The sequence below is a fragment of the Pristis pectinata genome, chromosome 43 (assembly GCF_009764475.1).
Source record: "Pristis pectinata isolate sPriPec2 chromosome 43, sPriPec2.1.pri, whole genome shotgun sequence".
NCBI classification, from domain to species: domain Eukaryota; kingdom Metazoa; phylum Chordata; class Chondrichthyes; order Rhinopristiformes; family Pristidae; genus Pristis; species Pristis pectinata.
Window position 1 is genome coordinate 3,550,393 of NC_067446.1, and position 11,201 is coordinate 3,561,593.

General features: G+C 63.1%; 1 protein-coding gene across 1 annotated transcript in view; it reads right to left on the reverse strand.

Moving 5' to 3' along the window:
- Window positions 1–864: 864 nt before the first annotated feature.
- LOC127566565 (synapsin-1-like) overlaps window positions 865–11,201 on the reverse strand; it is a 48,405-nt gene continuing 38,068 nt past the window's right edge. The window contains exons 9-12 of the mRNA XM_052008981.1: window positions 9,578–9,724; window positions 8,751–8,850; window positions 4,657–5,317; window positions 865–1,273 (exon numbers count right to left, since the gene is read on the reverse strand). Of these exons, the coding sequence (XP_051864941.1) occupies window positions 1,138–1,273; window positions 4,657–5,317; window positions 8,751–8,850; window positions 9,578–9,724 (1,044 nt within the window). The 3' untranslated portion in view covers window positions 865–1,137. The remainder of the gene's footprint in view (window positions 1,274–4,656; window positions 5,318–8,750; window positions 8,851–9,577; window positions 9,725–11,201) is intronic.

Consider the following 11,201-nt stretch of genomic DNA (forward strand, 5'->3'; position numbering starts at 1 on the left):
GACTCTGGGGGTTCAATCCCGGGGACTGCCGAACTATCGGATCTTCCCAGCCTTCGGCATTTCGGAGAATAGCTCGGGGTGGGATGCGGGAATGGCCCGATCGGTCCTTCAGGGTTTGCCGGGAGCTCACGAGGGGATTTACTTTCAAATATAGATATTTATATATATAGATATCTCTGCAGGACTGAGGCGATAAATAACGGTACATGCACTGTGCTCTCTCTCTCCCACTGCTATTGTCCAAAGACACATCCTGCAACAAAACTTTCTCAGAAATGGCTGGCTTTGTTGTTGCTTTAGTGACGTGTACGTTGGCTGGGGCGGTGGGGTGGGGGGGGGGGTGGGGGGGGGGGTGGTGAGAGGGGAGAGGGAGCGCGAGGGAGAGAGAAGGCGAGGGAGGGAGCGGGTGGAGGGGTTCAGGGCAAGGATGGGTAGTGATAGAGAGAGACAGACAGAGAAACAAGGAGAGGAGGAGGGGAGAGGGGGAGGGGGAGGGGTGAGGGTGGGGGGGGAGGGAGGGGTGAGGGTGGGGGAGAGGGAGGGGGGGTGAGGGTGGGGGAGAGGGAGGGGAGGGGGTGATGGTGGGGGAGGGAGGGGAGGGGGTGAGGGTGGGGGAGAGGGAGGGGAGGGGGTGGGGAGGGAGGGGAGGGGGAGAGGGGTGCAGAGAGAGGGGAGGGGAGGGGAGGGGGTGACGGTGGGGGAGGGGAGGGGGAGGGGTGAGGGTGGGGGGGGGAGGGGTGAGGGAGGGGAGAAGGGGAGGGGGTGACGGTGGGGGAGGGAGGGGAGGGGGTGAGGGTGGGGGAGAGGGAGGGGAGGGGGTGGGGGAGGGAGGGGAGGGGGTGAGGGTGGGGGAGAGGGAGGGGAGGGGGTGGGGGAGGGAGGGGAGGGGGTGAGGGTGGGGGAGAGGGAGGGGAGGGGGTGGGGAGGGAGGGGAGGGGAGAGGGGTGAGGGAGGGGAGGGGGTGGGGGGGGAGAGGGAGAGAGGGAACGAGGGAAAAGAGAGAGAGAGGGGCTGGAGCGAGGGAAGGCAGGAGTGTGGCAGAGAGCTGGAGGCAGGCAGAGAGAGCGAGAGCAGGTGGGGAGGGGAGGGGAGGGGAGGGGAGGGGAGGGGAGGGGAGGGGAGGGGAGGGCGAGCCCCTCAGTCAGAGAAGAGACTGGCGAAAGATTTCCTCAGGTTACGGATGGATTCAGCCTTCACCTCGTCCTGACTAGGGCTTGAACGAGGAGCCAATGTTTCTGGAATGTTGAAGGTATTTGTCAGAGATTTGGATTTGCTGTGAATTCCAAAGGATCACCATTAAACAGAGGGCCACAGATCCGAGGCGATCCTTTAACCACCCCCCCCCCCCCCCCGCCGGAGGTCTACGACTGACAGAGGGGGGGTCTCGCTAAACTCCAGGGTCTTACGGTGAGGTGAAACCTCCCTCGCTTTCGGCCTGCCCCGCTACCCTGGACTCCCTCCCCCACCCACGGCCCCCCCCCCCGTCCTCTCCCCCGCCCCCTCGATCTGCCTCGGTCCCCAAATATCCCCCCCCCCCCCCGCCGGCCCGCCCCATGTTCCCTGAGACATGTCCCACTCAATCAAGCCCGCTGCCCGCCTTCACGGGGTGGGGTTGGAGAGTAGCGGTGTCTGGGGACAGAGGGAGGGGTGGGGGGGGGCAGTGGTCACAGAGACGGGGAGGGTGTAGGGGAGGGAGGGGGTCACAGAGACGGGGAGGAGCGTAGGGGAGGGAGGGGGTCACGGGGAGGGGTGTAGAGGAGGGAGGGGGTCACAGAGAGGGGGAGGGGTGTAGAGGAGGGAGGGGGGTCACGGAGATGGGGAGGGGTGGAGGGGAGGGAGGGGGTGACGGAGACGGGGAGGGGTGGAGGGGAGGGAGGGGGTGACGGAGACGGGGAGGGGTGGAGGGGAGGGAGGGGGTGACGGAGACGGGGAGGGGTGGAGGGGAGGGAGGGGGTGACGGAGACGGGGAGGGGTGGAGGGGAGGGAGGGGGTGACGGAGACGGGGAGGGGTGGAGGGGAGGGAGGGGGTCATGGAGACGGGGGGGTGGAGGGGAGGGAGGGGGTCGGAGACGGGGAGGGTTGGAGGGGAGGGAGGGGGTCATGGAGGGGTGGAGGGGAGAGAGGGGGATCACAGAGACGGGGACGGGTATCGGGGAAGGAGGGGGTGACGGGGAGGGGGTCACGGAGACGGGGAAGGGTGGAGGGGAGGGAGGGGGTCACGGAGACGGGGAGGGGTGTAGGGGAGGGAGGGGGGGTCACAGAGACGGGGAGGGGTGTAGGGGAGGGAGGGGGGTCACAAGAGACGGGGAGGGGTGGGGAGGAGCAGGAAAGTGTTGAGGAGGGAGCACAAGGGGCAGAGGGAGGGGTGGGGAGCGAGTGAGGGGAGTGGGAGGGTGCAGAGCCCAGCGAGGCAGCAACGGCCTTTTCTCCGACCCAATGTTGATCGGCAATCTGTCACGAATCTTAGCCTTATCCCCGGACTGAACCAGAAGACGTGCAGGGATGACCCTCGGGAGAGAGAGTGGGGGGTCGAATCGCCCCAATGCAGGGGCCAAATACACCAAGGAGTGGGGGAGTGATGTCTGCCCCTCAGTGTACAGATCTCCCCCTGAGAGAGGGGGACTGAGGGACACCGGTCAGTGTACAGATCTCCCCCTGAGAGAGGGGGACTGAGGGACACCGGTCAGTGTACAGATCCTCCCCCGAGGGACTGAGGGACACCGGTCAGTGTACAGATCTCCCCCTGAGAGAGAGGGACTGAGAGACACCGGTCAGTGTACAGATCTCCCCCTGAGAGAGGGGGACTGAGGGACACCGGTCAGTGTACAGATCCTCCCCCGAGGGACTGAGGGACACCGGTCAGTGTACAAATCCCTCTAACAAAGGACTCATTAAACATCTCTGGTCCAAAGTGGGATTAAACCGTTCCACGTTCAGTTAATCCGTCCCAGATCACTTGAGGTTCAATCTTTACTAATCGACCCGTCTCGTTTGAACCAGGCTGAGACTTGTGCCAAGCCAGGGTCGGTTTTATTGACCTGGATGGAACCATTCTGCACTGGGCTGATGTCGGCCTAACTTAACTCCTCTGGTCTGAAGTCGATGGCAGTTATCTTGTGCGCGAGGCCACTGTCTACCCGAGGCGGCTGAGTCAGCTGGACTGGGCTAAGTCAGAGCCTGTGTGTCCTTGGCCAGTCTCGACCGAACTGGTGCACCCCGCCGGTCACCTCCGAGGCCCACTGAGGCTTTTCCGGACCCTCGCGCACCCGTTTACCCCGATCCCATTTCATCTGTCCCACATTCCCAGCAACTTACCCCACCTCCCCAGATTCTCCCCCTCGACCACACACACACTGTGGGGGGGGGAACCGATTAACCCACCAACCCCGCGCGTCTGTCGGGACGTGGGAGGGGGAGCTGGGCACCCGGGGGGGGGTTGGGGGGGGCGTTGGGGAGGGGAACCCACGGGGGTTCACAGGGGGACTACACGCACGACTGGGCCGATCCGGGCCATCCCGGGGAACTCCGGGAACTAGTCCGAATGGAAAGGGGCCGCCGCCAGCCAAATCTGGCTGGTCCCGGGCCGTATCCCGGCGGGACTAGGCCGGTCTGGGTGGAACCAGACCAACTGAGGCCGTTGTAGGGGCTCTGCAGGTTGTTGTAGGGCTGGGATGGGCCAAACCCGGCCGGGCCAGGCCCAAGTAAGACGGTTTCGAGCCGAGTCGGCCGGTTGAGGCTGAGCCGGGCCCATGTGGGCTAGTTTAGGATGAGCCAGGCTAAAGTGGGCTTGTTTGGGCCCAGGTGGGCCAGAGTAGGGTGGTTTAGGCCAAGCCAGGTCAAATTTGGCAGATTCAGGCCCACGTGGGCCAGTTTGGTTCCAGGTTGGATGAAATGGGCCGGTTCAGACCCAGGTAGGCCGAAGTGGGCCGGTTTAGGATGAGCCAGGCTGAAGTGGGCAGGTTTAGCCCCCCCGTGGGCCAAAGTGGACCAGTTTAGGCCAGGCAAGGGCCAAGTGGGCTGGTTTAGGCTCAGGCAGGCCAAAGTGGGGTGGTTCAAGCTAAGCCAGGACAAATTGGGCCAGTTCAGGCTGAGCCAGGCCGGAGTGGGCCAGTTTGGTTCCAGGTTGGCTGAAATGGGCCGGTTCAGACCCAGATAGGCCAAAGTGGGCTGAAGTGGACCAGTTTAGGCCAGGCCAGGCCCAAGTGGGCTGGCTTAGGCCCAGGTAGGCTGAAGTGGGCTGGTTTAGGCCGAGCCAGGTCAAAGTGGGCTGATCTAGGCCCAGGTGAGCCAAGGTAGGCTGGTTTAGGCCGAACCTGGCCCAACTGGGCCGGTTCAGGCTGAAGTGGCTCAGGTTGGTCCCAAAGTGGGCCGGTTTAGACCCAGGTGGGCTGAAATGGGCTGGTTTGGTCCCAGGTGGGCCGAACTGGGCTGATTCCGCCCCCGTGGGCCAGGCCAGGCCCAAGTGGGCTGACTTAGGCCCAGGTAGGCCGGCTGAGGCCCAGGTAGCCCAAAGTAGGCCACCACCTGGCGGACGGATCGAAACCCGCCCCACCCTACCCCCTCAGGCGAGGCGAGCTGGGACGAGCAAAGCCCCCGAGCGCGCGCCACCGCTCCCCCACCCCCCCAAAACCCCACCCCACCAAGACGGGCACTCACTTCATGTGGGGCTGCGGCCCGGCGGCGTCCTGCTGGGGGGCCTTCTGGAGAGACGGGGGCTTCTGGTGGACGACGGGCCGGGCCTGTTGTTGCTGTTGTTGTTGTTGTTGTTGACCAGGCCCCGCCAGGCCTTGCCCCTGGGCCATGGGCCTGGGCTGCTGAGTGGTCGGCGGCATCCGGCCGGGCTGCTGCTGGCTCGGGGGCCCCCGGGGCTGGGGGCCAGCCCCCTGGCCCTGCCGCTGGGACGTCCCCTGGCCCGACAGCCTGGCCTGCCCCCCGCCGGGGCCCTGGGCCTTGCCCGGCAGGCTGGGGCCCGGCGAGGGCTGCCGCTGGGGGGAGTGAGGCCCCGCCAGGCCCGGTTGCCGGGGCAACTGGGGCGAGGCCTGCCTGGGAGGCTGAGGCGAGGTCTGGCCGGGGGTCCGGGCCGGCTGGGGCGTTCCGCCCCGTCCCGCCGGGGTCTGCTGCTGGCCGGGGTGCCCCATCGGGCTGAGCTGGCGCTGGATCGGCTGCCCGGTGGGACTCGGTGCCCTCTGCTGCTGAGCCGCCGGGGCCCCGGCCTGCGGGCTCAGGCCCGGGATCTGCTGGCCCTGCGGCGGCGGTCTCTGGTGGGACGGGGGTCCCGGACGGTGCCCCTGGTGGGCCGGAGGCTGTTGTGGGCCACCTGTGGCGAGACAAGAGAGAGAGAGAGAGAGGGAAGCGGTGGTGGGAGGGGGACACCATTCGGCCCGACTGGTCCGTGCCGGCCCTTGAGGGGCCCGGAAACCGTTGCTGCCTTCACGTTCCCTCCCAGTTGTATCATAGAACAGTACAGCACAGTACAGGCCCTTCGGCCCACAATGTTGTGCCGACCTTAAGACTATCTAACCCCTTCCTCCCACATATCCCCCTATTTTAAATCCCTCCATATGCTTATCTAACAATCTGTTGAATCTGACCAATGTACCTGCCTCCACCACCGCCCCAGGCAGCGCATTCCCCGCCCCAACCACTCTCTGGGTGAAAAACCTCCCTCTGACGTCTCCCTTGAACTTCCCACCCATTACTTTAAAGCTATGCCCTCTTGTATTGAGCATCGGTGCCCTGGGAAAGAGGCGCTGGCTGTCCACTCTATCTATTCCTCTTAATATTTTGTGCACCTCTATCATGTCTCCTCTCATCCTCCTCCTCTCCAAAGTGTAAAGCCCTAAGTCTCTCCTCATAATGCATCCTCTCTAAACCAGGCAGCATCCTGGTAAATCTCCTCTGCACCCTCTCCAACGCCTCCAGATCCTTCCTATAATGAGGCGACCAGAACTGGACACAGTGCTCCAAGTGTGGTCCGACCAGGGTTTTATAGAGCTGCATCATTACCTCGCGGCTCTTAAACTCCATCCCACGACTTACGAAAGCCGACACCCCATAAGCTAAAGTTGGCTCAACTTGGCTGCCACGGACCGTTCGGGCCGAACGGCCTGTTCCCCCCCCTCTTATCTGACCCTACGAACCACCCCCGAACCACCAGGTGAACAAACCTGCCCCTTTAAATCTTTCCCCTCTCAGCTTTAACCTGTGACCTCCAGTTAAGACTCCCCGACCCCCGGGGTAAAGACGTTACCCACCCTCTCTGTGACCCCCCCCCCCCCCCCCCCCCCCCAGCTCACCCTCCGGAATTTTATAAACCCCGGACGCTCCAGGGGAGAATAGACGCGTCCTGCCCAACCTCTCCTTCCAACCGCAGCCCCCGTGAGTCTCTTCCGTGCTCCCTCTGCCACCGCAGCCTTCTGGCCGTGTGGTGAGCAGAACCGTGCGCGGTACTCCCAAGTGGGGTCTCAACGCCTTCAAATACCCTAATTCCAGGTCTAAGCTCATCGACCTGGGACTCAGCACCTCCCTCTGCGACTGGATCCTTGACTTTCTGCCCAACAGACCGCAGTCAGTGAGGACGGGCAGCAATTCCTCCGGCACGATTACTCCCAACACTGGTGCCCCACGAGGCTGCGTCCTCAGCCCTCTGCTCTACTCCCTGTACACTCACGACTGTGTGGCCAGATTCTGCTCTGACTCCATCTACAAGTTTGCAGATGACACCACCGTTGTCGGCCGTATCTCAGACAGCGGTGAGTTCCGGAGTACAGGAAGGAGATAGAGAGCCGAGTGACATGGAGTCATGACAACAACCTTCCCCTCAACGTCAGCAAAACAAAAGAGCTGGTCACTGACTTCAGGAACGGGGGTGGTGCTCATGCTACTGTCTACATCAACGGTGCTGAGGTCAAGAGGGTTGAGAGCTTCGAGTTCCCAGGAGTGAACATCACCAACAGCCTGTCCTGGTCCAACCACGGAGACACCACGGCCAAGAAAGCTCACCGGCGCCTCTGCTCCCTCAGGAGGCTGAAGAAATTCGGCCCTCACCGATTTTTATCGATGCCCCACCGAAAGCATCCCATCCGGATGCGTCCCGGCTCGGGACGGCAACTGCTCTGCCCCGGGGCCGCCAGAAACCGCAGAGGGTCGCGGACACGGCCCGGCGCGTCGCGGAGACCAGCCTCCCCTCCGCGGGCTCCGTCGACACTTCCCGCTGCCTCGGGAAAGCAGCCGACATAGTCAGAGACCCCCCCACCCACCCCGGGACATTCTCTCTTCTCCCCCTCTCCCAGATACAAAAGCCTGAGAGCACGTCCCACCAGGCTCAAGGACGGCTTCCACCCCGCTGTTATAGGACTGCTGAACGATAAGATGGACTCTTGACCTCACGATCTCCCTCGTCGTGGCCCTTGCACCTTATTGTCTGCCTGCACTGCACTTTCTCTGTGACTGTGACACTCTATTCTGCATTCTGTTATTGCGTTTCCCTTGTACGACCTCGATGTACTGACCTGTGTGAACGGGATGCAAAGGTTTTCAGTGTACCTTGGTACACGTGACAATAAAAAACCAATTTACTAATTTAATCTCCTAAGAAAGTAAAGACACTGACGTGCCTTCCTTGTGATCCCGTCGACGTTCTGGGGCCCGGGACGGGTCGTCCGCGACGTTACCGCCCAGGGCTGATTCTCTCCCCACCGCCCATCTCCCCCCAACGTAGACGGGGCGCACGTTCCCCCTCCCTGAAGTCGACGACCAGCTCTTTCAGTTCTGCCGACGTTGTGGCCGCGACACCGGGGCGACCGGTCTCGCCGCCTCCGAGCCGCCCCACAGCGGTGGGGGTCGGCGGCGAATCTTGTGCGGCCGCGGGGGGGTGTGTGGGGTGGGTGGCGAGGCAGTAAGAGCGGTGGGGGGGGGGGTCTCAGCACGGAGCCTCGAGGTGGGCCGGCGAGGAGGAGACGTGGTCACCCATCCGCACTGATTCGGTAGTCAGCAGTCAGTAGCAAGGAAGACGGATGCAACGTTAGTGTTCGTTTCCAGAGGACCAGAACATAAAAGCAAGGACGTAACGCTGAGGGTTTATGAGGCGTTGGTCAGACCATATCTGGAGGATTGTGAGCAGTTCTGGGCCCCGTATCTCAGGGAGGATGAGCTGGGCCCTGGAGAGGGTCCAGAGGAGGTTCACAGGGAACGAAAGGGTTAACGTACGAGGAACGTTTGACGTCTCTGGGCCTGTACTCGATGGGAGTTCAGGAGGGTGAGGGGTTGGGAATCTCACTGAAACCTCCCGGACACTGAGAGGCCAGGATAGAGCGGACGCGGGGAGGGTGTCTCCATCAGCGGGGGAGTCCGGGATCCGAGGGCACAGCCTCGGAATGAAGGGACGCCCCTTTAGAACTGGGACGAGGAGGAATTTCTTCAGCCGGAGGGCGGTGAATCCGTGGGATCCGTTGCCACGGAGGGCAAGTCACTGGGTGTGTTGACGGCCGAGTTCTCGATCGGTAAGGGTGGGTGGGGTGGGGGAGCAGACGCGATGGCCCGAATGGCCTAAAGCTCCTGCTCCCGCACCGTAGGGCCTTGCGGACGTTGAGGACCTCGCTAGAACCCCGATCCCTGGCGCCCGTCCCGGCTCCCCGGGTGATCCGGATCCGATGGGCACAGGAAGAGCCCGCTCAGCTGGGGGTGGGGGGTTGGGGGGGGGGAGGGAGCCCCGGATGAACCTCCCAAGAAGGCCCCGTCACCCTGGTTACCTTGCGGAGTCGGCCTCTGCTGCGGGAGGGGTCCCTGGTGGAGTCCGGGGTTCTGGCGGGTCGCCATGGGAGTGGAGGCCGCGGGGCTGGGCTGGGGGACCTGCGGGAGAGGGTGGCCATTAGTCCGGGGGGTGGGGGGGAGGGGTGGCGAGACCGCGGGACCGTCCGCAAAGGAGGGGGCGGTGAGGGATCTCCGCGCTGAGGGAGGGGCGGGGAGGGAGCTCCGCGCTGAGGGAGGGGCGGCGAGGAGGGATCTCCGCGCTGCGGGAGGGGCGGGGGGGGATCTCCGCGCTGAGGGAGGGGTGGGGAGGGAGCTCCGCGCTGAGGGAGGGGGCGGGGAGGGATCTCCGCGCTGTGGGAGGGGCGGGGGGGGGGGGGAGCTCCGCGCTGAGGGAGGGGCGGTGAGGGAGCTCTGTGCTGCGGGAGGGGCGGGGAGGGAGCTCCGCGCTGTGGGAGGGGCGGCGAGGAGGGATCTCCGCGCTGCGGGAGGGGCGGCGAGGAGGGATCTCCGCACGGAGGGAGGGGCGGCAAGGAGGGATCTCCGCACGGAGGGAGGGGCGGCAAGGAGGGATCTCCGCGCTGCGGGAGGGGCGGTGAGGGATCTCCGCGCTGCGGGAGGGGCGGGGGGGGGGAGCTCCGCGCTGAGGGAGGGGCGAGGAGGGATCTCCGCGCTGTGGGAGGGGGCGGCGAGGAGGGATCTCCGCGCTGCGGGAGGGGCGGTGAGGGAGCTCCGCGCTGCGGGAGGAGTGCAGGAACGGGGGAGCGGGTTAGGATTGCCGACAGCCCACAACCCCCCCCCCCACCCCTCCCGCTCCCCTCCCCGTTACCTGCTGCTGGGCCACAGAGGGTCGGACCGGAGACGGGACGGACGTCCGAGGCAGGAGTTGGTTCATCCGGGTCACCACCAGGTCCGCGATCAGCTGCTTGTCCTCATCCTGGTGCTCCCCAATCAGTGGCATGGCGCAGTCCATCACCTGGGGCAGGGGGCAGGGGGGGTCAGCGATGGTGGGGGAGCATGCGGTACCTCCCCACCCCTCCCAACCTCTGTCCCCGGGTCCCACACCCGGGGGGGGTGGGGGGGTGGATGGTGAAGCTGGGAAACACTCCCTGCCCACACACACACACTCAGAGAGAGAGAGACACACACACACAGACGCACTCAGAGACACAGACACACACACATTAATAGACACACACAATCAAAGACACACACACTCGGACACACACACAGACGCATTAATAGACACACACACACACAGACACACTCAGAGACACACACACACAGACGCATTAATAGACACACACACAGACACACTCAGAGACACACATACAGACACACACACAGACGCACTCAGAGACACACACACACAGACACACAGATGCATTAATAGACACACACACACACACAGAGACACACACAGACACACACAGACGCATTAATACACACACACACACTCAGACACAGACACACACAGATGCATTAATAGACACACACACAGACACACTCACAGACATACACACACACACGCACACAGACGCATTAATAGACACACACACAGACACACACAGACGCATTAATACACACACACACACTCAGACAGACACAGACACACACAGATGCATTAATAGACACACACACAGACATACACACACACACACGCACACAGATGCATTAATAGACACACACACACACACAGAGACACACACAGACGCATCAATACACACACACACACTCAGACAGACACACACAGATGCATTAATAGACACACACACAGACACACTCACAGACATACACACACACACGCACACAGACGCATTAATAGACACAACAGACACACTCAGAGACACACACAGACACATACACACAAACACATACATAGGCTCACACAGTCACACACAGTAACACACACACAGACAGACACACACAGACACAGGTACACACAGATGCATATCACACACACACACACCCCCACACGGTGAGGACGTAAACAGATGAGTGTGGAGCCCTTGGGGAACAGACGGAAATCCTTGGTGCAAACCCGTGGCTCTGTTTTCTCGATCCGTCCCTCCTGGGAGCGTTCGCACGGATGTGTTTCCAGTCGTTGCCGGGGCACAGCCGGGTCTCTCAGTCACACACACACACACACACGCAGGCTACAGTGTTCTCGACCCGTTCGCCTGCAGTTCTGCGGGAGGGGCGGCGCGGAGGGAGCTCCGCGCCGCGGGAGGGGAGATGCTTTGGCGGCTGAGAAACACGGTGACGCTGGAGGGACTCAGCAGGTCCAGGCAGCATCCGCGGAGAAAAGCAGGCGGTCGACGTTTGGGGTCAGGCCCCTTCTTCAGGACTGGAGAGAGGGAAAGGGGGAAGCCCGATATATAGGAGGGGAAAGCTGAGCAGTGATAGGGGCGGCGGGGCGGGCGCAGGGTGGTGACAGGTAGATGCAGGTAAGA